Genomic DNA, 25,360 nt, shown 5'->3' with positions numbered 1-25,360 from the left:
TCAGCATCATCATCTCCACCTCTCAAATTTCCACCTAAGTCTTTATTCCTCCTCAGAGGCGTTATTAGACAGAGATCGATGTTCAGATGAGGGAGGCTGCTCGGGCCGCTGCTCTATTTTTAGACCTTTTTTCTTGTCTGTGTGAAGTCTGTGATGCAGGGCTGACCGTCTCCATGGCAACCACACCTACAGGAAGAAAATTAGATGAGCGGAGCACGCAAATCCGGCCACGCTGGAGCAATGGCTGATGGACGAGGGAAGAGCGAGAGCGCGCCCGCAGCTTCGTGCTGCCGTAGATTTGGCTGCTGCGTGCCTACGCCCTGGATGGAAGCCTACGAGCCTCAAAGAAGAACGAAACACGAAAGGAAAAAGTTGTTCTGAAGAGGATGCGGTAAAGCTGTGGAGATGGAAGAGAAACGGGGGGCCCTGTTCTCACAATGGCTTCCCATCACTATTAAAACTCACACGTTAACAATCAATAGACCCTGACCTTCATCTGAACCAAATAAAGGAGCAGGAAAACACATTGTGCTGATAAACAGCACCTTTTCTCCTGTCAGCTGTTTTAATTCACAAAGGAACTGACAAGAAGGGAAATAACCAATAACAATCAGCGGCATGTGAAGATGATCTTTTTAAAGGTTCAGGTCATTATATATTTAATGAACTACAGACAGTTAGGATCCAAACTAGGGCTGAGCAATTAACTGCATTTGCAATATAACCGCAATTTAAGAAAACACATTTTTCAAACTGATTTTTTATCGTACTATATTTAACAAGAGTGAGGCACTAAATATCTCCCTCCAGCCTTTAGGTGGTGATTAGATGCTTGAAGTGGGGATGTTGCCACACAGAAAGGTAGAGAGTTGCAGCTGCAGATCCATGCATGGAATTAAACACTTTTACACACAATGGTTGCAGTTAAGTCTTGTAACAAAACAAGCTTTCAAAAACCGAAAGCCTGACGTGAATCATCTACAAGCTTGGTTTTAGAGCAGATAAAAAAAATAAAATTGCAATTTTGGTTAAAAATAATTGCAATTCAGATTTTTTGCAAAATCGTTTCAGCCATAGTTCTAGATGAAAAGCATGAGCTTAAATATGCACCTAAGAGAGGATTAGTCTGGGAAAGTTCCCAACTCTGCAATCAAAGTCACCAGTCTGAGTCTTCTCTGATATATCTTTTTCCCAGCTTTTTTTTTTCTTTATATTGTCATTACACTGTCACAAGTGCAGATCAACAGAATGAATTCTCTGCATTTAACCCATCCCCTTGGGGAGCAGTGGGCTGCCATTATGAGGTGCCAGGGAGCAGTATGGGGTTAAAGGTCTTTTGCTCACGGACCCAGAGTGGGAGTCTGTGGGAGTGGGGCTCAAACTCAGAACCTCTGGATTCCAAGCTCTATGCCTTAACCACTAGGTTGCCACTCTCCCGGCCCAATACACCCAAACTGGCCACTTTATCAGTGTTGCACTGACCTGCTAATTGGTGGCAGCCCAGGGCGGGGCTACTAGTGTCCACACCTGAAGTGCTTTGCCTCACATTGCTGAAGGCATAAATGACACATAGGAAAGCAGCTGCTGATTTCTTGCAAGTTGTGTAAGAGACTCGGGCTGAAAACTAGCTGCAGAGAATTGAGGATCCATGTCAAAAAACTGAAGAGGCGGCCGGTAAGAAACCTGAATTTTATAGGATCTTACTGCGACTGCTCTTAAATTTATTAGGTGTAATTTGAGTAGAGTCCTCCTCATTTGATTTATGCTCCTTGATTTGAAAATGGCTGCAGTGGTGTAAATAATTTGGGAAATGTGTTTCCATGTTGTGCTTTATCTGGTTGTGCTGTATGGTATTTAAGGTTAAATCTCTGGGCAAGGTGCAATATTGTGGTACATTTTGTAAAACTGTCATGTGTATATGAAGATTAGATTGATTCAAGTATTTTGATTTCAATTATAGTTTTAGTGTCCTGAATATCATATGTTCACTAAAAATCCTAACTGTCTTTCTGACCTAAGGTTTTTACCTGACTGTTGTTAAAACTGACCACAAAATAGGGAAATAAAAAGAATGGAAAAAGTCTCAACTGCTTTGTCTGAGTAAATCCAGCTATACTCTTAAAGTCATGGGTCTAGCCCATTCAAGTATGGGATGCAGTTACTGAAACGCTTGACAATTAGGTACGCCTCTTCAAATGATACTTGAAACATCCTGTAAAAACAGGAAGCCATGTAGACATGATGAAGATATATTTCTGAAGTTTAGAACAAGCGTCAAAGGGGAAAATAGGGAGAATTTTGTGATTGTGGGGAAAAAGATAAGCCATTTTACTGGGAAGATTGTGCTAAATCATCTCTCAGGTTTGCAGAGACTAGCCTGAGAAGGAGCAGGTATCCAGTTGATGAAAATCCCTTGTTGATGAGAGTTTGCAGGCGATTAGACCGAGCGGTTCGAGGTGATGGCAAAAGGAACTACAGCTTCAATAAACAATGTCTTTATTTTTTTCTTTACTCTTCACCTGACAGATACCTTCAAACAGTGTAGTTATTTTTAGGGCTGAAACCCAGCCTATAAATCATCTTCTACTACATCTAGTCTCTGTAGTTGACCTGTCTCCAGTCTATAAAACATGTCATTTACTGAGAGAACAACCAGCTCAGGACAGTGATTGAAATAAAACTGTACAAAAAAATATATACATTGTGCAATCAAGACAAAAAAAGCTTATCTTCTGTAAATATGCCCTAAACAGAACTTAATTTAGCTTCATAACATCTGTATTAAAAACATGTCCTATTAAGCACCATTGTTTTTCAATTAATCTAAGATATGATCAACAGATTAATTAAGAAAGTCGTCGCTCCATAAACTATAGTTTAGATCAGGGGTGTCCAAATCTTTTATCATGTAGGCTGAATTTGTTAAGTCAAAAATATGCAAGGGCCAATACATACATAAAAAAACTCCAATTATTATACATACATAAAAAAAAACTCTGAAATTATTGCTTTTTTTCCCCTGCTTCATAAAAGTGAGCCTGCAATTCATTATGCAATGTAGTCAGATTTTCATTAAAAAAAAAAGCAATGAGAAAATAATTGCAGATCTAAAACTTAAAAAGAGTTTTGCGCATTTGCCATATTAAAAGATGCTTATCCACCTTTCAAATTATTTGGCGATCAGTTTTTGTAAAACCTTTGCTATCTTTGCAGCCACATTTGATTAATAAGTTAAGAACAGATCTCGGTACACACATGTCTGTAGTCCAATTAATATCACAGGATGGATACGGTCGTGGTTATTTAAAACACAAATACTTTTATTCCAAATATTTTCAATTGTACAAAGATACCAACGTCTATGTTTAGTTTTGCTTTAATTTAAAAAAAATAAATCTCCATCTGCATAAAGCATCTGAATTGAAGCTGGGAGCCACAGAGAATCATTCTAGGTGTGGAAAATGACTCCTGGGCCACATTTCTGACACCCCTGCTTTAGATAAATGATGGAAACGTCAGGAAAAGCCTACAGGGAAAGCCCACCTATCATTAATAGAAGGTTATAATAGAAGAGGATACTGACAAAGAGATTGTGACGTTTACTATTTTACCTGAACTGTAATCGCTGACACAAAGAGAAGCAGCTAACATTTACTATTTTAAATCATTTTTTTTAAACTAAACTATCCAACTGTTAAACATTCTATAATGTGGCCATGTTTATTTCTATAGTTCATTGCAAATGCAGGATATGCAGGATATCCTATACATAAGTATGCAAATACTACAAAAAATAAAACACTGCCACTTAATGTGTGTGTGTGCTGATGGACAAAAAACAGCAATCTCTCCAGAATGCTCTTTTCTGGCTTTACCAGCACAAAACCATGAATTATTGGCTGCCTCCCCTCCAAGTTTACAGAAATGGCTTAAAATATTCTAACTGCATGTGATAAAATAACCAGACATGCAGGACAGAACGCTTAGACAGCCACAGCATCCTCACAGCAGATTTAAATTAAATATGTGGAAAAAAATAAATTATTTTGACCTTAGAGCGGTTTTCCTCACCTTCCTCAAAACAATATTAGCAGCTTAGCTTTGCACCACCGCAGGGTAACGCTAATCAATTAAACCCACCAGGACTCCTAATTATTTCTTCATTTTCTCTTCTAAGAAGCTGATTATTAATATCTCTCTAAATGGAACTGGAGTGAAAATTGAACTTTTTTTTTTTTTTTTCCAAATGAAGTGTCACCCAGGCTAATACATCTTTAATAACCCCTCTGTCTTCTTAATCCTACTCCTTCTGTTTGACCCCAAACACTGAAAACAAACATGATGACTTTTGATGGGGGTGGGGTCATCTATTCCTTACTTCCATTCAAACCGAATCCAGCACATTTTTTGCTGCTGCCTCTGGTCTGAGCTGTTATCAGTCCTCTCCACCAGCGGGCCCTAAATGAGGGGAGACGCATCTCCTCTGAGGAAAGAGTGAGTGTCTCCCTGAGATTACTCTCATCCCCCAAACTCATAGCTTAAATACTTAAAAGAAAACTTGTAGATGAGTTAGTTGGAAGATCGAAAATGAAGCTAATCCTCTTCCACTGATGGAGCATGGGGTGGAAGAGGAAGAGGAGGAGCCATATTTCTAAAGGAGGCTAATCAGAACAAGAGGGTTGCATGAATCCTGGGCAGCAGCTGGCAAACTAACCTAAAACAGAGGAATGTATAAAAAAAAATGCAGAGTTTTAATGTTTTTTTTTTTTTTTTCCAAATATAGATAAAGCTGTTTATTCTTGCTTGTTAGCATTTGTTGGAATATAAAGATGGCAGGATTGAATACACTCATTACAAGTGATGCAGCTCAGAACAAGGCTTTTAGTTAGCAATCCTTACGGCCTTTATTAAAAAAATGACAAATTCTACGCACTATTTTTCCCCCTGGAAACTTCGCTTAAATTGTTACGTGCCACATCAACCATCAGAGAAGCTGATCTGCGAGCTGGCAGGGAGGCAGACGCAGCACTGCTGATGCAGATTGCCATGATCTCCACTGAAACGGTTTATTAACGTCTAAATTTACTTAAAATGTTGAAACCTTTCAGTAAAATACATTCGCTTAGATTATTCTGGGGCTTGCAGTTTGTACCATATTCCTGAAAAATGCTAAAATTTGCTTCCAGCCACCAAAAAAAAAAAAACCCCAAGAGGCGACCGGGCCTGAGGCAGCTGCTGCTGGGGCTTCCCAGTGACAGCGCACTGGTGATACGTGGCGGTCTGAGCGGCTCCAACAGCAAAATAATATTTTAAGGCAGGATCTTAATCTGGATGAACTGACAGCACAGCTGATGTTTTGAGGTGGATTTTCTCACTCAAAAATACATTAAAACTACTTTTTATCCACTTATCACAGCAAATATAGCAAAGCCGCTCTGCAATTGAACACAGCAGCAGCAGAAGTATTAAGATGCATCTGTACACACTTTACTTGACGCACTTCATGAGCAAAGATGCTCTTAAGGCACATCAGACCTTAATGTGTACAAGCATCAAAACTGAAGCAGCAGACACTTTTTTGATGCTGAAAGCGTGTGCAGCGTGAACATAGCATTACACTTTCTAATTGTTTGAATTAACCTATGAAACATAATACTGTAGCTAAAAACACACATACTTCCCATTACAAAGACAAAATAAGTGTTGTAAGAAAGACAAAAAGTTAGCTGCATTCTACCTCAAAATGCAGGAAACTGTGTTTTAGAGAGTCTTAGTTTCTAAATTATCCAGGGGAGGATAGCCCAGACCCCCCTACGCCGCACAAAGCCTGAAGATGTGATACACAAAGGTGCACACCCTATGAAATATTCCTAGCTAAAAGCCTGTGCAGGACTAATCCCATGTGTCTCTGCTCTGAAAGCTCTCACTCCAAAATGAAAGGAAAGTTCTTCAGCTGTCTAATCTCAGTTTTCAAACAAGGCAGACATGGCAGCACCATCAAATGTTAATTAGCACCTGTCAGAGAAGCACATGGAGTAATGTTTTTCAGCATGCCCACGGCTGGCAACACACATGCAGGACAAACAGGTTCACAACAGGGGCTGAGCACAGGTGAGCACCCACAGCCATAACAAAATAAACATGGCAACACAGGAGGACATATGGGTACCTGCTGCCATCACAACCCTTTGGTCAGAGGTCAGGATTATTATCTTTTAAAAACGGGAACAGCAAAAGCATCAAAAGCATAAATTGCTGTTCTTTATTATGGCGCCTGCTGCATTTTCATTTGTTTCAATGATTGCCTAAAATAAATCTTTGGTAAACAGACACCAGGTGTCACTTCACCAAACAACCTAGAAATGCTGCGAAATGGGCCTCCTTTAACCAAAGAAATTCAAATGGACTGGTCCCAGATTAATGATGTGTAATAATGAGAGCTCAGCTTTGTTTTTAAGGAGATCCTTTAGATCCCAAATATTGCATCTGGATTCCAGTTGAGGCATTTTTTATTAAATTCATCAGAATCAAAGGTAATACTGCCTGTTTTTACCATTGGAAAGACGTGTTTTGCATGGAAACGTGATGAATCAAACTTGATCAGTTTTTCTAAAACACAAGTGCTTCCCATAGTAATCTAGAGGCCAGGTTAAAGTCACACCTTCGGGCACCGGAGCATCAACAAGAGCTGTATCTTTTTTTTTTTTTTTACTTAAATCTTGTTTCTTGAAAAGTTGGAAACATAAGAATACTCATTCGGTCTTGGCAGATGGCCGCTCACACTGAGTCTGGTTCTGCTGGAGGTTGCTTCCTGTTAAAAGGGAGTTTTTTCTCTCCACTGTTGCTACAAGCTTTCAATATTAATCAGAATTATATCTGGCTATTTTAAATATTATTTTGTCAATAATTTACACATCCTTTAAAAAAACAGAAAAAAAAAATATTCTAAAGCGTATGAGGAGTAAAAAACAACCAAATTGATAAACTTTATCTATACACAAGATCCAATATCTATTATCATTGATTCTAGCTCCTCTGTTTTCTCCCCAGGTGTCTTAATAAGTCAAAAGATAAACACCCATATCAGTTTTGAACTAATCCATATCTTGGGCGTCACAAACGATCCTCAAACTGGAACCTGGCACTACAAATGTTAAATAAACAAATGTTTAGCTCCACGCTCAGACACGTCCATCATTGTTACAAGAACTTTAAATTAATTTTTGTTATGATGAGTAATGTGTCCTTTCCTAGACACAGCCACCTGCAGAGTTAATTTATATTTACCTTTTCTACCATTAAATCTGTTTATGGATGTTTGCTTCTATGTTTGTTCTGCGCGTCTTGCTCTTTCTCCTTAAACCTCAGTCGGCCGCGGCTGATGGCCGAGTCTGGTTCTGCAGGTTTCTACCTGTTAAAAGGGAGTTTTTCCTCTCCACTGTCTCTGCATGCATGCTCAGTGTGAGGGATTGCTGTAGAGTCAATGAGCTGATGCAATCAGCTGGTTTTCTTTAGATAAAAACTTTTAACCAAAGCTGCTTGAGATAACATGTGTTGTGAATTTGCACATAATAAATAACTGAACTGAATAGAAAAACGCATCTAAATCTGCAAACATTTGGACCTTCACTACATTTCTATTCAAACCTCTTACATGGGTCTTCCTGTGAGGCTGGTGTGGACATGCTGCTGGAAGTCCGGGTATTTAGAGGCCAAGTAGGCGAAGTCTGGAGGTTTGTCCTTATACCGGTTCCGAGGATGCATTGATTTATTTAGAGCCATGAGGACAAATCCTGGTTTTCAACAACAACACATAAAACAACGTTAGTAAAGCAGACCGTACACTATTTCATCAATGCACAATGTCGTGTTCTGTGAAAGCTGTCCATAGCGTTGACTAATATAAAGTATAATCCATATAAAACGTGTTCACTACTACTGAATAAAACTGACAGAAAATACCAGATAAAAATAAGAGAGCAGATATAGGTGCAGTAGAAAAAGGATAGAACAAGAGGCTTGTTTATCACCTACTGTTGGCTCCGTACCTCTGCCTATCTGGATGTGCAGTAGCTTAATCTTCTTATTAATAGTATTTTAACTCTGGCGTTAATATAAAAGAGGATGCAACAACTACACTTCTCACGTTGTGCAAACGATTTCCCTTTTCCGGGTCGCCTTCTACGTCATCATCTCACGCTACTGCGCGTTGACGTCATAAAAAAAAAACCCTCTACTTTTTACATTTTTTTATTTCTTTTAGGCGTTTTAATTATGAGAATTTTATTTTAAACATGGTATAAAACTATCCCTAAAGATCTGGATGTTTGATTCAGTGCATTTATTTTAAGCAATGTTTTGAAGCAAATATACAGAAGAGGATTAGGGCCACTGAAAAAATACTGAATTTTAAATTATTTCAGTTTAATGATGGGAAAAAAAATTCAGAATTCTGAGATTAAAGTCAGAATTCTGAGAAAAAAGTCAGACTTTTGAGATTAAACTCAAAAGTCTGACTTTTTTCTCAGAATTCTGACTTTTTTCTCAAAATTCTGACTTTGATCTCAGAATTCTGGCTTTAATCTCCACATTCTGAGATTAAAGTAAGAATTATGCAATTAAAGTCAGACTTCTGAATTTTTTCTCAGAAGTCTGACTTTAATCTCAGGATTTTAAATTTTTTCTTCTATCATACTGAAATAAAATAAAAAAAATCAGTTAACTTTTTTTGTTTTTTCAGTGGCCCTAATCCTCTTCCGTACAAATACATGGCATTCTTTCCAAATAATTCCCATAATTTTGTGTTGGTCCTAAACAGATTAAGGTTTCCGCTGCAATATGTGGAAGATTCAAAAGAGTGTAAATACATTTGCAAGGCTCTGTATTAATGTTAGATTTATATATTCTTTGAATTCTTTTCGTTAAATTTGCATTATCTTCATTTGACCAACCCTAAATTAAAAAAGGTAATAATGTATAAAATCTCATAACAAATTCCTGTAAAAGACAAACACTCCTTTATAACTTTTTATGAAATTGTAATATTTATTTTGATATTTCGGATACTCCAAATCATAAGTTAACAGTTAATCTCCCCATTTTCACACATCTTAACATTTTATTAGCATCCATTGTGCAGGTAAGAATAAAATGAGCTCTTAAATGTATCTTTTCTCCTGTAATAAAGATCAGAGGTAACTTAGAGCAGCATTCTTCAACTGTTTGGCGTCTATAATCATTCTTATGGGTTTTCAACATCTCACACAGTTTAAATTCAGGACTATCTAGGCCATTATTGAACTTAATTTAACCTATTTTTCTTTTCATATCATTAGCATTCAGCTAATAGCTTTGAGTCATTTTAATTCATGATCTACACTTCATTCTTGCTTTTAATTGATGATCAAATTTACTCAATAAAATCGTTAGTTTGCCTCCAGGGAAGGCAGGTCTTAAAGCTGCAAAGCTGGTGAATCTACCATCGCCTTTTCCTCCTTTGAAACCTTTTCTTACAATTAAAGCTACAGATTTTTAATTATTCAAAGGGTCATTGAATAAAAGATGACATTCGTTTTCTCTGAGAATTTCTTAACATTTATTCAAGGGATACAAGAATAGGAACCAACTTCACTATTTAGAAAGTCCAGTTAAATTCCTTTCCTAAAAACAATGATTAAAGAGCTCCGCATGATCAGATCTTCATGTCTTTTCATTAACTCATTTTTACCTTGAACACACCTCAATTATCAAAATCCCCCCCCCCAAAAAAAGGGGAAAAAAGCAGGACACGAGGGGAAGTTTTCCATTTTTATTATTATTTTGCAAACAATGACATCCAGGTATATTGTTAACAGTTTGCTGTGTGAAGAGTGAGACCATAGTGGCAAAAAAAACAACAAAAAAACAAAACAAGAGCTCTCCTCTAAGGAGCTTATTGTGCAGTCTGAAGCCCTCAGATGTGTTTCGGCAGGCAGCTCACAGAGGACAAAGGGACTGGATGCTGGTGGAAAAGAGGCACTGGATTTTAAATCCTCATCATGGGTCCCTTCTCACCAGCAAATGCAGCACAGGGATTGCTTGGGACCTGCAGATGGCAAAACTAGATTTTCTTTTACGTTTACGCTAAAAAAAGCAGCAGCTGTTTTCGAAGTTCTTTTCCTACTGATAGAAGCAAACATCATCCAGACCTCTAAAGACCAACTTCCTTGAATAAATAACAAGGAAGGGAGACACATTTTCCAGCTTTTAAGGGAAGGTCTGGGATATTATAGCATGATCTTGAGGAGAGGTCCTATTTTCAAAGGGCCAGGACAAGAATGAGGCTAATTTCTTCTCAGGTTGACCAGATAGTACAGAACAAAATTGTAAATTTTTGGCTTTAGGTCGACAACTTAACACAATGGCCAATTGGAACAACAAACCTCAACTGTTTTATTCTTCACAAACATTTAAAAGAAAACGGCTTAGAGGGGGGAAAAATAATTAGGATTTTCCAAGAGAGCATCAAGGGTAAAATTCCCTGAAAGAGACATTTGCCTCCTAAGTCTGCCACAATCCAGCTGCATACAAGGGAGAAAAAAAAAAAAAAAAAAAAGCATCACACACAACAAACCAGCCTCTCTACAAACCAAACAGAGCTGTCTGAACCCAACAAGCTGGTCATTTTAAAAAAGTAGCGGTTTGGAAAATGTGCCAAAAAAAGGGGAAAATCAGCACACTTCATCAAGTTACTATATGGATCAATCATTTGGTCTGTGAAGCATCTGTTCAGACAGCTCTGCCTCCGGATGCAGGTTTCGCATGCTGCGGCGCTACATGGACAGGTCACATAAGGCTCACATCGGCCACTTCAGCGAGGACTCGGCAAGAGATCAACACATCCAGCACACAGACAGAGAGGGAAACTCGCCAAAAGTAGCAGGAAGTTCAGAGCGGTGGCTCGATTATTAGGAGAGGAACAGAGATGGAATGGACAGGTTTACCAAAAACTAGAGTTATGCTTGTTTCAAAGTCTTTAATCTTCCATTGTCATGAAACATCTTAAGAGGACAGAGTTGGGGAAGAAGATTTCAGAGTTGTTTTATTATCCAACAGTAAGAGGAATGGTTGCTCTTTCAGTCTGTGAAGGTTTAAGGAAAGATAGGTCTTAGGGGATTTATCTGCAGAGCTCTTTCACGTCTCATTGCTCTGCCAAAGAAAACAAAGCAAACATGTCTGCCAAACTCATATGAACAAGCTAAATTTCCCCATGAATTTGAGATTTCATATCAAACTCTCATATGAGAAACAGGGGGCTAAGCTATTCATCAGTCTTTATGTCTTTGTTTATCTCTAGATTTGTGTCGGTTTTGCGTTTATATCCTCTAGTGGCATCATGGGGCAGCTGAGCACCTTTACATACTTTTCCTGCATCGCACCGACCGACTCCTCTGAGTGGTTTAAAAAACAAAAAAAGGAAGAAAATTATTAAACTCAGCTCAAAACAGGCAACAAAGGCGAGCAAACCCTCATCCTCAAGGTGTTACCTTTGAGCTCAAGTGCTGCACTGAGCCAAAATACTCAAAAGCTTTGCTCAACAACTAAAGAAGCCACAGATTATTAATATTAATCCCAGCAGCGATTTATGTGGTCCACCTAAGAGTAAAAAGCTGTTAGAGCCCCCAGGTCCAAGGACAGTATGAAACAAACGCATATATTTATATATATAATATATATATATATATACACACAGCTGTTAAAATTTGACCTAGCGCCACATGAAGAGAAATGGTATGCACTTGAGAAGAGATGCTATAAAGCTACAGATTAGGTCAACAACGCCCCCACAGACATCTCATTGCCTCATTTCTCAAAGCCAGCTAGGCACCAACAGACTACAACTTTAAAGGAGATGAAAAACAGAAGAAGAAAAAAATAGACAAAATAAATCTTACACAAAGACACTGTCGTCTCTTAAATTATCGCTTTTTAGTGCCCTACTTTTTATTGTTGTTTTGTTTTAAACACCATCTGCCTTCAGCTGGTCGGGAGGGCTGCAGGAACAAACGCTCAGCCCTGCGTTAAAACCTATGGTACTTCTAGACAACGTTATGTAAATTTACAGTATACAATTTTGGATTACCATGCAAGAATACCTTTTTTTTGTGTAACATTTATTAGCTCGATCTACATCCAGGAATAATTTACACGGAAGGACAAAAAGTTATCGGACCAGAGAGCGCTAAGGGTAGATGACCAGTGCAGCCGGAGGGAGGTGAAGATGTGCGGGTGAGGGGTTTGGGGGTAGGGGGATTGGGGAGGGGTGTGGTCCAGTCCTCCCAGGTCCAAATCAACGACACTCCCAGACTTTTACTGTTTGATCTACGCTGCCAGTGACCACGAAGGGAGCAGCCTTGTGGAAATCTGGAAAACAAAAAGTAACAACATTGATGATGCACACAAACAATTTAAAGGTTTAAAGGTTCGTCTGACTAAAGGGCAGCTTACCCAGAGAGGTAACAAAGTGTTCGTGGGCACTCAGGGTCTTCATGCAGCGCTTGTTCTTGTAGTCCCAGATCCTTAAGGTCTTATCATCAGCACAGCTCACAATAAACTTGCCTCCGGGATGGAAGAGGATGCCGCGCACCCAGTTATCATGTCCAACCTGAGAGACGGAAAATGCTGATTTCACTCCAGATGGAAAACAATGCACTTTGTGAAGAAAAACTGTTTACCAATGGGCATTATACAGTTACAGAGAGAGGATCCTTACCAGTGTCATAAGGCACATCCCAGTGCTTACATCCCACATCTTTATGGTTTTGTCCCTGGAGCCAGACAGCAGGAAGGGCCCGGGCTTCCCACTCTTCTTGGACTATGAAAAACCGAAATGAAAGAAGAAAACAAAAAAACATCACATCTGGTTTGTTATTCTGACTGAAAGGAAGCTTTTTCCAACTAATACATGGTTTAAGAAAACAAACTGAATCTATTGAGCAGCATCAAATATGCTGATAGTGGAGGGAAAAGAGCATGGTGAAGCATTGCGATGGTAGCATGATGCTGAGGGGTAGGTTTTCCTTTGAACCTGATGTAAGAATGGTTCAATTTAATCCCAGACTTAAAGTTCATAGAAAATCTGCAGCTAATGCTTAAAAACTGCTGTGTATTGTCGCTCTCTCCAGTCATATTGAGCCAAGTTGCATAGAGGAAAATGCAATTTCTGCATCTTTTGAAACACAGACAGACCCCAAAAGAAGAGCAGCTGTTACTTTGAAGTTAAAAGTGTTTCTAAAAAAAAGAAAAAAAACACATCAGGCTAAAAAATACAATAATAAGACCAAATCTAGAAGCGACTTTGTTCACCATAAAAAAGGCTTTTAGTGTTGGGTCTATCTACAATCAGATCTATCGCTCCATTTCCCCTGATGTATTACAAGAAAAAAACATTTTAAAACATCTTCAATGTAAGAGAGCACGTTAGTCTGGAACAACTGCTGCAAGCTAAGTCCTATTTAAATCTATCAAGGTTACAAATTGGACACAGCGCAGATCACAAGACATGATGGGGAGCCTGATCTGTCTGCAGGCCATGTGGTTCCCTCAACCCGTTTGTCCTTAGTCTTCATTTCCAGCTGCTGCTTCATGCTATTAGCATCAGTGGTGACGCTATATAAGATCTGATGACATGGCAGAATTGCAGGGGAAGAACGCTGATTGAAGGTGATAGTATGACTCTCAATCATGAGTTTACCTCTTAGATCTGCTTTAACTGAAGGAGCTATCAGCTATCCTTTGGGAGATGATTGGAGCACATGGTTGGATAAAGATTGCTTGATATCTCCGCCTATTTATCACTGAATGATTATTGGCTTATCTGGTTAACGCATTTTGCAAATGTGTTACCAGCAGCACAAATTTAAAGCCAAAAAATCTCACACTGGCCTCTTTGTCTCCTCTTCCACCGCCTGACGAGTATTTACGCCATTAAATGCAACGTGAGCAGATCTCAGACATTCTGTCCTGTCCAGCGGAGGACAGGTTCATTTTCAACAACGGCGACCTGCTCTAACCTCGGAGCCTGTGGCGTCTAGGATGGTGGGATGTGCGCTCTCTGGAGCCCATGAGATGCACTCCACCACGTGTTCGTGCTCCCGCAGCTCGGCCTTGCATTCTTTGTTGGCCACGACCCACACACGGACGGTCTGGTCGTTGGAGCAGCTGGCGATCAGCGTGCCGTCCTGGTTGGGGCGCACCATACGAACCCACTCCCTGTGGCCCGTAAAGGTCTTCACACAGTAGCTATTGGAGAGGAAATTATTCACATTAGAACATCAAAATGGATCCTGAAAACTAAAAACTCGACCTGGAACCAAAGTAAAGGTGTTTGTGGATTAAAGATTGATGTTTTTTTTCGTACCCAGTTGCCACCTCCCACATTTTAATGGTTTTGTCCCTCGAGGCAGAAACAATGTGATCTCCATTGGGCATGATGGCTACAGATGAAACATTGTGGTCATGGCCTATAAAAAAAGAAGAAAAAAAAATATTATAATTTCTTGGTAAGAAACGAAAGCTTTTAAGCATGTAAAACATTAGCTAAAAAATATCTTCTTCAGCTTCATCTTCAATAGTGAAAAAGAAATTGGGGTGGTTGTAATTGGCCAATTAAATGATTGGCCAGGCAGTCAATTTGCGGGGTTGGATTTTTTTTCGTCCAGGGAGAATAAGAGATGCCTAATTAACTAGACACTGGGACATGTTTAAGCTGCTAAACTGATGAGGAAGACAGTAAGTATGTCCTCAAAGGCCAGCTCAAACGTGTGCGTATGTCCATGTGCTCACACATGCCATGAGACTGAGATAACAAAGGGGCAGCTCTGAAAAACTGCAACGTGGTGCTGAAGAGGATAATTACACTGCTGTCCAAATAAGCACTAATCTACTTCAAAGGTTGGCCTTTTTTTTCTTTTTTTTTTTTTAAATGGTAGTTTTTAAGGAATAAATCCACCCAGAATGCTAAGATACTATTGCTATTTAACTATTTTAAGATAAAATACATGTATATGTATTTTATCTTAAAATGTATATGTAATATATGTAAATTAGTTGTGCTATTTACAGAATCAATATGTAAAGTGGGCCACACCTTCCTTTATCATGTTAACCTGCAGCTGGCTTGCACAAAATATGGGATTTGCAATCCCACCATAACATCAGGAAATGTTTAATTCATTAATATTCACACATGTTCTTCACAGGCCATTTTATTAATGGGCAAAGTGATTCCTATGCAAACTACACTGCAGCTATTAGGATGTTTAACAGCTGAAGTGTGCTCAAGGATCCATTTAAAGTAGTAATTTCATAGTGTGTGGAGTCGGATCAGGGGAGATTAGTCTTCAAAAAAACTCTAAACTGCTTTAGTAGCAGCATTATTGTGGATCCTCATATGTAGAAGTGTAAACATATTTTTATAAAACAGTATTGGCAATACATAGTTTTCCCACCAATGGTGCCAGGGAGAGCAGGGCATCACTAAAGCTATGAAAAATTTTTTTTGTCACATTCGTTGTTTTTTTTACTAAAAAAAAATGTATGTTATAGCATCTTTTTTTTTTTTTTTTTTTTAAACCAGGACTTCATCGCCATGTTATCCTTTTGATGATTTGCTATTTGCATGACTGCAAAACATGTCTCTGTAAGGCACAGAGATATCCCTCATTTCCTGTGTTTTCAAAAAGCAAACCAGCAAAGATACATACTAATATTTCCCATATAAAATAACCATGCTAACAATTACGTCTCACTTTGGCTTGCTGCATTTTCCATCAGACATCCTGAGGAAAGGTGGGTTGGTGTGAGATTCGCCAAATTGCAGTTTGCACTGCTTTTAACCATGGATATCTGTAAAATTTAAAGACAGGCATTATTCACTGACTAGATAGATGTATCCTGTCAGTGTATAATGTCCGTCTTTAGATGGTCAGTTGTGTCGTGGAAGTAATAACAAATGTTGGAAAACCTGATGATTAGCTGGAAATAGAATGAAGCTACAAAGCTAATTCTTTAAATTGGAACCTCAGAGAATATTCGAGAGGAACTTTACATTTGAGTAGGTACACGCATGCAAAAAGATGCAATCAATAGTGTGTATTATGTGGTAGTGTCCTACATTGTAGGGAGATGGAAGCAGCACTCAGTGCTGTGAATTGGGGGGTTGGCTTTCCCCAAACCTTTGATGTAAAGAGCTTGTAGCTATTTAGACTTTGTTTTGCAAGGCCAAAAAATAAAAAAAACAACAGAAGATGGTGGAAATTCTCCAGGGCACCTCATTTTTGAGTGATTTTCTGAGCCCTTCCCAGTACAAGGAAACAGTAGCTCGCTGGAGGAACAACATATGTCAGTCCAGTCTGGGAAATCTCCTTGACATCCCTCATAAGTAGCTGGAGAACATCAGAGAAAGGGTTGTCTTTTGCCCCTGCAACCCAATCTCAGATAATAGGAAGGTAATAGATGGAAGGAGGAAAATCACCGCTGATCAGCAGAACGGCAGGTATCAATCTAATAAAAAGGTAAATACAGTGGTTTGGAGGCTCAACACAGCTTTGGGTGGAGTCTGTTGATAATGTCATCTTTATTTGAAGTGACAACAAACAGCATTTGTTCCACCTGAACACCATGTATGTACAAGTCAAACAACATCAAGTCAGCAGTGACCTGGAAACCATATCGATGTGTGCAGTGAGACCTGAAAACACTCCTTTATCCACTCACCATGCATGGTCCTGATGCACTCAAAGCCTTGGAAGTCCCACAGTTTGATGGTCATATCTGCAGAGCAGGATGCCAGCAGCTTGCCAGTCTGGTCAAACGAGATGTCCTGCACTGAATCTGTGTGGCCTTTCAGTGTGCGTTCAAAGTCTCCTGTCTCATAGTCCCACACCTGAGCACACAGTTTAGAAACTCTCATTGAATTTCACAAACACTGACCACAATCACAACTTGTCTGACAGCCTCTAGTGCACCGTAGTTCACCAGTACAGAGAGGTTTAAATGGGAATAAATCATTTATTTTACCCATGTTTTGGGCAAAAAAAAAAAAAAGTGCTTGCTTTTACTAAAGAGGGCCTAATAAAAAAAAGCAGACAGTTTTTGTGCCCAGCACGGCCAACTGGAGTGGAGACAGAATATGGTGTGAACAGTTGTAAGCCTGGGATAGCTGTTGATTCTCTGGCTTTGTGCAGACAGACTGTTTGTCGCAGAAGGATAAACCTTCCTCGGGTCCCTCTCTTGGGGTGAGGGGAATTTTGGGCAGACGGTGACAAGAGATGCAGCCCCCCTCCTCCTTCATGGCTCTAAAGGAAACTACAGATGGCCAGGAGGTGCAAAGTGCAGAGGGGGAATATGTGTGTTTAGAGCACATTAATTATTCACCACCAGCTTCTGAACTACTAAAGCTCTGCTGGTAAAGCAAATGTCCTAAATAACATATTTAGAGAGTGTAAAAAGTTTTTATGTTTAACATAAATAGCGGTTATAAGATAATTTTCTAGGGAACTTAAACAAGGTTTATTCTCCGCCTTTTAGAACACCTGATGAATCTAAACACACGTTCAATTGGCCTTCATTACTTTTTTTCCCCAATGAAAATTAAAACCTAATTTCAAGCTGGAAGATGAGGCTTAAAAATAAAATCTACAGCTTCTTTAACACAAAACCTGGTTTATCATTTTTTCCCCCCCTGCCTAATCAATTAACATAAACAAATGTCAGAAATGCTATCAAAAATGTCTTATTTCCATCACCTAAGCTAAAGATATATTTCTATAACCTGACCCTACTTTAAACTGCTCTACAACTTCAGGCGTGTTCCTTGGTTTTTAGTATTTATACTGAGAACAGTGGTATCAAATAACACTCTTCAGATTTTAAAACTCTTAAACATAATGACCCAATCATAATTTTGCATCCATCATACGGCAGTGCAACAACACAACACGGCCATATTGTTTATGATGGAGCAAGCGAAAATATCTGCGGTGTGGAGGTTCTTCTCATTATGGAAACAGACAAAGTACAAAAACATTTAAGTGGTATCAATATTTTTATGAATATTTTTAGAAGCCGCTTTAAGATGTAAATGACCAACATTGCTATCTTGGCTGTACATTGGTAATGGTGTGAGTTCAGGGGATTTTCCTGCTTAATTATAGTAAGTTAATAAAAAACATGATATTTATGCTTTGATATTTGCAGCTCTGCGTATTAATCGGTATCGGTCCAGATATAAAGAAGTAAAGCTAGATCGGTGACAATTGACTTGATACTCGATATAGGGGCCGATCTATTCATTTTAACTCTATGTTATGCTCTGCCATCATACGGCAGTGCAACAACACAACACGGCCATATTGTTTATGAAGGAGCGAGCGAAAATATCTGCGGTGTGGAGGTTCTTCTCATTATGGAAACACACAAAGTACAAAAACATTTAAGTGGTATGAATATTTTTATGAATATTTTTAAGATGTAAATGACCAACATTGCTATCTTGGCTGTACATTGGTAATGGTGTGAGCTCAGGGGATTTTCCTGCTTAATAATAGTAAGTTGATAAAAAAACATAATATTCATGCATTTATATTTGCAGCTCTGCCCATTACCTGCCGAGGTTACAGATCCCTTTAATTCTTGCTCTCAGAAAAGAGCATTTTTAACAGATAGTTTTTAGCCCAAAAGGCTTTTTCTAAGTGAGCAGCGCAAGTTCAGCCTGTGCCTCAAAATGTAATCGAGCTCTAAAGCAGAAAAGTGGGACAACAGTCAGGTGACAGATGAGCAGAGAAGCGGGGCTGAATTTATAATTATGAATCCTGTGGGATGTTCAGCTGAAGGTGGCTAGTCATGGTGGGAGGGTTAATGGTTTAAGTGGAAGGTAAATGAGACAAGATGCTGAGAGGAACAGCTGAAAACAGATCACTGTACCAAAACATGGATGGAAGGATCCCTGCTGTTTTGGGTGTAGCCTAGAAGGAAACATACAAGTGTCTATTATGGTCTCATAAATAATACATGCAAAACAAACAGCTCAGCTGAGCATTGAGGTTGTGCAGAGAAGCTGCAGCAATGGCTGCCTAGAGGCAAGTTGAAGGATTTATATATAGAATCTAGATGAAACAGAGAGATACCATGGATTCAGGGCGTATGTTAAAGAGAGTTAGAGCAGGGGAGAAAAGGTTGAAGGGAATGTAGTGCATGGATAAACAAAAGAAGAAACTAGCAACTTTAACTAAGTGGCTAAAATGTTTTAATGTTTGCTTTAACATCAGCTTCAGTGGAGAAATGGGATAAGAATTATTCTAAAATCACATGCAAAATAATGAGTTTAGAAACCTGCTCTATTGCAAACATCAACCTTAAAACATGAGCTGGGAAAGGAAGGCATATAAACAAGTCCTCCTGTTTAAATGTGTTGCATCCTTTAGAAGGAACATGAACAGAAGAACTGCCATGAGAAAATAAATTCAATGTTCGTAGGCATTTTTCCATTATCTTAGAAATATATAGTTCCTCTAACAATTTACCACATAAACCACAAGTTTACAACAAAGACTTGTTGAGAAACACGACGCTAAGCCCTGAGTACAGAGCCCAGCAGTTCCCTCGTGACTTTTACGTGTCAGGTGAACTATTGTTTTGCAAGTTTTGTCAACATTCCATTGATTGGAAGCGCAAAAATACATATATAAAACGGAAAAAAAGGAATTTTCAAAAATTAAAACGGAAAAAAACGGAATTTGGCAAAAAATGAAATAAAACGGATTTTATAGGGCCCTAACTATGTTATGCTTTGCCATCATACGGAAGCGCAACAACACAACACGGCCATATTGTTTATGATGGAGTGAGCGAAAATATCTGCAGTGTGGAGGTTTTTTCACGCACTGTCAGCCTACTAACCCCAATGGCTATGTGCAATATTTGTGGGAGAAATGTTACGAGGGGCGGTGTTAAATCTTTAAACTATAACACCACCAATTTAATGAAACACCTTCAGAAATTTCATGACAAGGAACATGCTGAGATTACCGGACTGGGTAAACAAGAAGGAAGCAGCGGGAAGCAGCTAACTTTGATGGAAGCAAAGGAATAAGGTGAAATTTTGTGCACAGTTGTTAAATAAACGAGTCATAACATTTATATTGGGGTTGCTTCCTATTTTTGTTTTAAAGAAAAGGGAAGTCAAATCATATATATTTTATCACAAAAAACCATTTTTTAGGTAATATTTTGGTGCTGTTTTTGGTAACGATATCGGCCGAAATCAAACTTCAAATATCAGTATCGTATCGGAGGTGAAAAAAGTGGATAGGTGCATCCCTAATTAGTGGTGACAGATGGAACGCTTTTAACCCATCGAATTAGAGCAGAAAACTGTTGGAGTAAAATATAAAAAAAATTTTAAAAATCTCCTCCAGGAGGTTTTTATTTTTACTTCCAGCTCAAATGGAAATGCCATTGTTATGCAGTGAAACCAAATGGTTTTAAATGAAAATCACCATAACTGAAGAAAATAACCATTTAATATGATTGTGACATCAATGAGAAGATTTATAACAACCTGAAAGAGCATTTTGTCTTTACACAGCCCTGATCCCCATTAGCTGGGAAACTATTCTTTGTTTCTTCAGAGTTCTTAGCAAAGGAAGATGTCTATTATTAGAAATGTCCTGATCCAATCCCAAGAAACAAGGCTTTCTAAAATGATTGGCAGCCATGATCACAGTTGACATCCCATAACTGCGGTTTCTCTATTGGCTGTAAAAAGATGCCACCCTGTTTTTAGGGAGCATGATTCTTCCTGTCAATAGAAAGATTGGCTGCTCCACTGTCTTTTCTGTCATGTGACCTGCTAAAGGTTCATACAGCTTTCCCTGTGCGTTTGAACTCAGCAACTGAACATATTATATTTTAAGAACTTCAGAGCAAATAGCTCAGTTTATGAAGAGCTGCTTCAGCTGTTCTGATGCTCAAGATCAACTAAAGCTCAGTGAAATATGACAGAATTAGCCTAGTCCATTAGGGACTAAAGCTGTAGGAATGAGCCACAGGTTTTCAGAACATCAGCTTTCAAACCTGAGATATCAAATGATAAAGTCACTAAAGGAAAAAGATTTCCGAAGACTAATTTTGAATGATATTGTGAAAATAATAGGGGTTTAAATAATAATCGTTTTGTATCGATGCATCAATCCAACAGCCGACGATCTGATGCATCGATACGTCCGCAAGAGTATCGATTCATGTATTTTTTTTACCTCTGGTCTATTTTTATCCACTTGCCCCTGGACGTAATTCTCCCTCCAATGCTGCGGTGGCGCTAAACCTATTTTGCCCATTTACCTCGCTTCCTGGGTATACTCTTACAGCAGTTTGTTGCCGTGAGCTTGACACAGACATTTTTGATTTATGCTCAATATTGAAGCGTGGTCGTGCTACACACTGTGGGTCTAAATATGGCCGAGTTGGTGAGGAAGTGGGGGCGAGTTTAGTCCGATGACGGAAGGACATGAGGGCCAAGCATTCTTGCCCACCTCGCTCTTCTATCAGGTCATACTTCACGAGTTGTTTTCTGCAATTTCGGTCATAAAAAAAAAACAAGCCAGCCTCCTGTCTGCGGCACTGTCTGCGGTCAGCTACAATTTGGTAGAGGTGCAGCTGAGCGTCTGTGGAGGGGGCGGGGACGTCTGGAGGCAAGGTATTTTGGAATCTATAACGCAGGGGTATTATGACTTTTGAATGAGGTTTTAACAGGAATAGGTGGAGTGCAACTTTTCTACTTCTGTCATTTGCGGTTGTTTCGCAAATAAAAGAAGAACCAATTAATCGAATCGAATCGTATCGTGGTGTATTCTTGAGTATCGAAAATAATCGAATCATTGGGTCAGGAAATCGATACTGAATCGAATCGCCATGATGGGTGTGATTTACACCCCTAGTTCCATGTGTGGTTCCATGGGGGTTCCCCGATCATTCCTTTGGTGGTTCCATGGGGGGTTCCCCAGTGGTTCCATGGAGGGATCCCCAGTGGTTCCATGGAGGGATCCCCAGTGGTTCCATGGGGGTTCCCCAGTGGTTCCATGGGGGTTCCCCGATCATTCCTTTGGTGGTTCCATGGGTGGTTCTTCAATGATTCCATGGGGGTTTCCCGGTGGTTCCATTGAAGGTTCCCTGATGATTCCATGGGGGGTACCCTGATGATTCCATGGGGGGTTCCCCAGTGTTTCTCCGATGATTCCATGGGGGGTTCCCCAGTGTTTCTCCGATGATTCCATGGGGGGTTCCCCAGTGTTTCTCCGATGATTCCATTGGGGTTCCCGATCATTCATTTGGTGGTTCCCAGATAAATCCATGGGTGGTTCCCCGATAAATCCATGGGTGGTTCCATTGGTGGTTCTCCGATGATTCCATGGGGGGTTGGAGTACAACTTTTCTAATTCTGTTATTTGCGGTTGTTTCTCAAATAAAATGCATAACGATATTACAGCTTTCATTGATTTATTTCAAATTTGAAACATTGTCTAGCCTGTAAGGTAAAAAAAAAAAAAAAAAAAAAAATGAACCAATTAATCGAATCGTATCGTGGTGTATTCTTGAGTATCGAAAATAATCGAATCGTTGGATCAGGAAATTGATACTGAATCGAATCGCCATGATGGGTGTGATTTACACCCCTAGAAAATAAGACACTTGAGTGTGTTTGATAGTCTCCTAAGACTGTTTAAAAGTCTTGTGATAAGAAGTCTCCTCATAGAGAAGCATATAATAGCTATCCTGTGTTGTTGGAGAGGGAAAAAAAAAAAAAAAAAAGTGTTTCTGTCAAGGAAACCAGACAGAAAATGATGGAAAAATTTAAGGTTTTCACTGAAAAGAAATCCGGGGGAAATATTCTGCATTCAAACACCATGTACATCCTAGAAAAATCTACAGATTAAATTAAATTAGCTTATCTATCAGACTGTGACCCAACATTAATTCTTGGTGGGGGAAAAAACCCTCTTGATGAGGGATATTGCTACTTAGAACTCTCTAACATCAACAAAACCTCCTTCCTGAAGCGCTGACCTTTATTGTTGCATCCTCAGAGGCCGACACCATGACGCTGAAGACCGGGTGGAAGATGACACGGGTGACGGGATTGCGGTGGCCGCTCAGCGCATATCTTTCAGGGGGACGGGGGATCCACTCTTTGGGGTCACGCTTCTGACTGACGGGTCCGCCCAGGGCGATTTCTTCTTTAGCTTCATTCAGTTTTGATTCAAGCTCCATCACCTGACACCAGACCAAAACATGGGAGGTCAAAACAGGATAAAAATATCTTTAGGAGGGAAAACATGTTTGGTTACACAACTTGATATGAAGTTCAGATTTCAGCTTTTACCTAACAAAGTATTTTTAAAACTTGTTTTGTCGATTTTTTTTATTTTTTTTTACTTTCTGCATTCGGCTGTAATGTCACGAACTGTTCACAAGACCGTAATCCCCAGAAGCATTCTTTGAGGAGGAAAAACCCCACAAACCTTCTTTTGTAATCTGATGACTGAGGTCCACTTTTTTTCCAAGAGGCCTGCATACTTCTTATCCAGTTCTTCATTCTGTAAAGTAACAAGAGGATATCAGACACAAAGAAAGCCAATCAAAGTCATGAGCTCAGCATAATCAGCTGGGCCTGAGGAACGGGGGCCAACTGGAGTGGCATGCTGAGGTCTGCAGCAATGCTAAGAAAGAACAGGGAATTATTTACACACCACACACAGACCTAGGAAGGCTTCCAGACACCACCAACCTACTGTACACCACGCACACACTCATACTGTACGTATACACACGCACACAGAGGGACCAGTCCTAATCCTTCCTACACAGGCTAATCCTGCAGAAAGGCTTAGGCAGCTTACTGCCACACAGCCGGCACAGAGGAAGCGGTAGAAGTTAACTTGTGGCAGTCCTGGCAGACTAGTCTGATTTAACCTGCAGGCTTAGAGCCGGCCACAATGACTGACATCAGATTTCATTACTGCAGAATTGCTTCGATCAATCATTTAGTCATGTATCCATCACAATTTTAATAAACTTGACTTGCTCTGCCATTCTAAATACTTAGATTTTTATTTATTTTTTTATTACAGGAACACCTCTGACCTAATATTGTTCAGCAAATCTCTTTTGTTCAGTTTGCATTCGCATTGGATAAATTCCCAGCTGCTGCAGTTATCAGAAGGTCTAACTGAACATGAATCTAAAACTGGAAGATTCCCAACCATCTTGCAACAAACTGTATTTTAAAACCTCCCGTTAATGTAAATACCTAGTTATTGTTCATAGAATAAAAAAAGCTTTCTAGCAATTTTGACATCATTATTAAGGTTATCACTGTTTTTCCTCTTAAATAACAGTTAAATTCTGTTTAACTGTACAGAGTCTTCCTTTTTTTACCCAGTGTAATGTTGCCTCTGGTCCCTCTGATCCAACCAAAAACAGAGCATCTCTACAGACATTTGCAATATAAATGAATGAAATATTGAACAACCAAAGACATCCAACAGTAAAATCAGAGGTTTTTCTTCCCAAATATTAGGTTTGATGCTAATATTACTTATTTTATTACTCATTTCTAATGGATCTTGTAGGGGAAAAAAATTCATATGATCCCCTCTGACTGAGGAAGTAAATGTAAGATATGCTGTAGTTTTCTTTTTACAGATATGTCTGCTAAACAAGTTGGAGGATTTCAACGTATTTTATAGGGATGCAGAAAGACTGTTTCCTGTTTTTTCTAAAAAAAAAAAAAAAATCAAAAAAAAAAAAAAAACTATTTTCAATGTTGGTAATTATAGTTCTGAAGGATAGAAGATTTCAGATCAGCCCTCGATTAAATCGTATCTCCTTTTCACCTTTGTGTAATTAAAACTAAACGTTATTATAAATAAAGGTTATATTTGTGTAAAGCCAAATAACAGGTCCAGAATGAGTATATGCATCCATCTATGGCTTGAGGGCACTATAAACTATCAAAACATCAAAAACCCACACTGACAGACAGCGACAACGTCAGTGAGGGGGAAAATTACCACTGTGCTCCTATTTCACAGCTACAGCCTCGGCTCTAAACAAAGCACACATGACATGAAGCAGCATCGGATTCTGTATACAGCACTTTCTAATGACTAAAGGGTGATTCCTCAGTGTGAATGGACAGAACATGTAAAGGGGGGGGAGAAAAAAAAACAATAAATGAACATAGAACCTCATCTGGACAAGTCTTAAATCATCTAATCTGCCATCTGTCTGCATGTTAACACACAAAGATGCACACTGAACC

General features: G+C 39.1%; 2 protein-coding genes across 3 annotated transcripts in view; both read right to left on the bottom strand.

The window, feature by feature from the left end:
• The window catches only part of mettl16 (methyltransferase like 16), a 30,123-nt gene extending 22,321 nt beyond the window's left edge, over window positions 1-7,802 (bottom strand). Inside the window, exon 1 of the mRNA XM_038283961.1 lies at window positions 7,655-7,802. Within this exon, the coding sequence (XP_038139889.1) occupies window positions 7,655-7,782 (128 nt within the window). The 5' untranslated portion in view covers window positions 7,783-7,802. The remainder of the gene's footprint in view (window positions 1-7,654) is intronic.
• Window positions 7,803-10,332: 2,530 nt separating this feature from the next.
• Window positions 10,333-25,360, bottom strand: part of LOC119782812 (lissencephaly-1 homolog) — a 37,727-nt gene continuing 22,699 nt past the window's right edge. For both annotated transcript variants that reach the window (XM_038283974.1, XM_038283975.1), the window contains exons 4-11: window positions 23,559-23,633; window positions 23,104-23,310; window positions 16,756-16,924; window positions 14,399-14,501; window positions 14,052-14,280; window positions 12,752-12,853; window positions 12,487-12,643; window positions 10,333-12,402 (exon numbers count right to left, since the gene is read on the bottom strand). In XM_038283974.1, coding sequence (XP_038139902.1) covers window positions 12,329-12,402; window positions 12,487-12,643; window positions 12,752-12,853; window positions 14,052-14,280; window positions 14,399-14,501; window positions 16,756-16,924; window positions 23,104-23,310; window positions 23,559-23,633 — 1,116 coding nt within the window. In that variant the 3' untranslated portion in view covers window positions 10,333-12,328. The remainder of the gene's footprint in view (window positions 12,403-12,486; window positions 12,644-12,751; window positions 12,854-14,051; window positions 14,281-14,398; window positions 14,502-16,755; window positions 16,925-23,103; window positions 23,311-23,558; window positions 23,634-25,360) is intronic.

Source organism: Cyprinodon tularosa, unplaced genomic scaffold (assembly GCF_016077235.1).
Source record: "Cyprinodon tularosa strain WSP-4 unplaced genomic scaffold, ASM1607723v1 ctg198, whole genome shotgun sequence".
Taxonomy (NCBI): Eukaryota; Metazoa; Chordata; class Actinopteri; order Cyprinodontiformes; family Cyprinodontidae; genus Cyprinodon; species Cyprinodon tularosa.
Note: the sequence above shows the minus strand (reverse complement) of the source record. Positions and strands in the feature narration are given on the sequence as shown.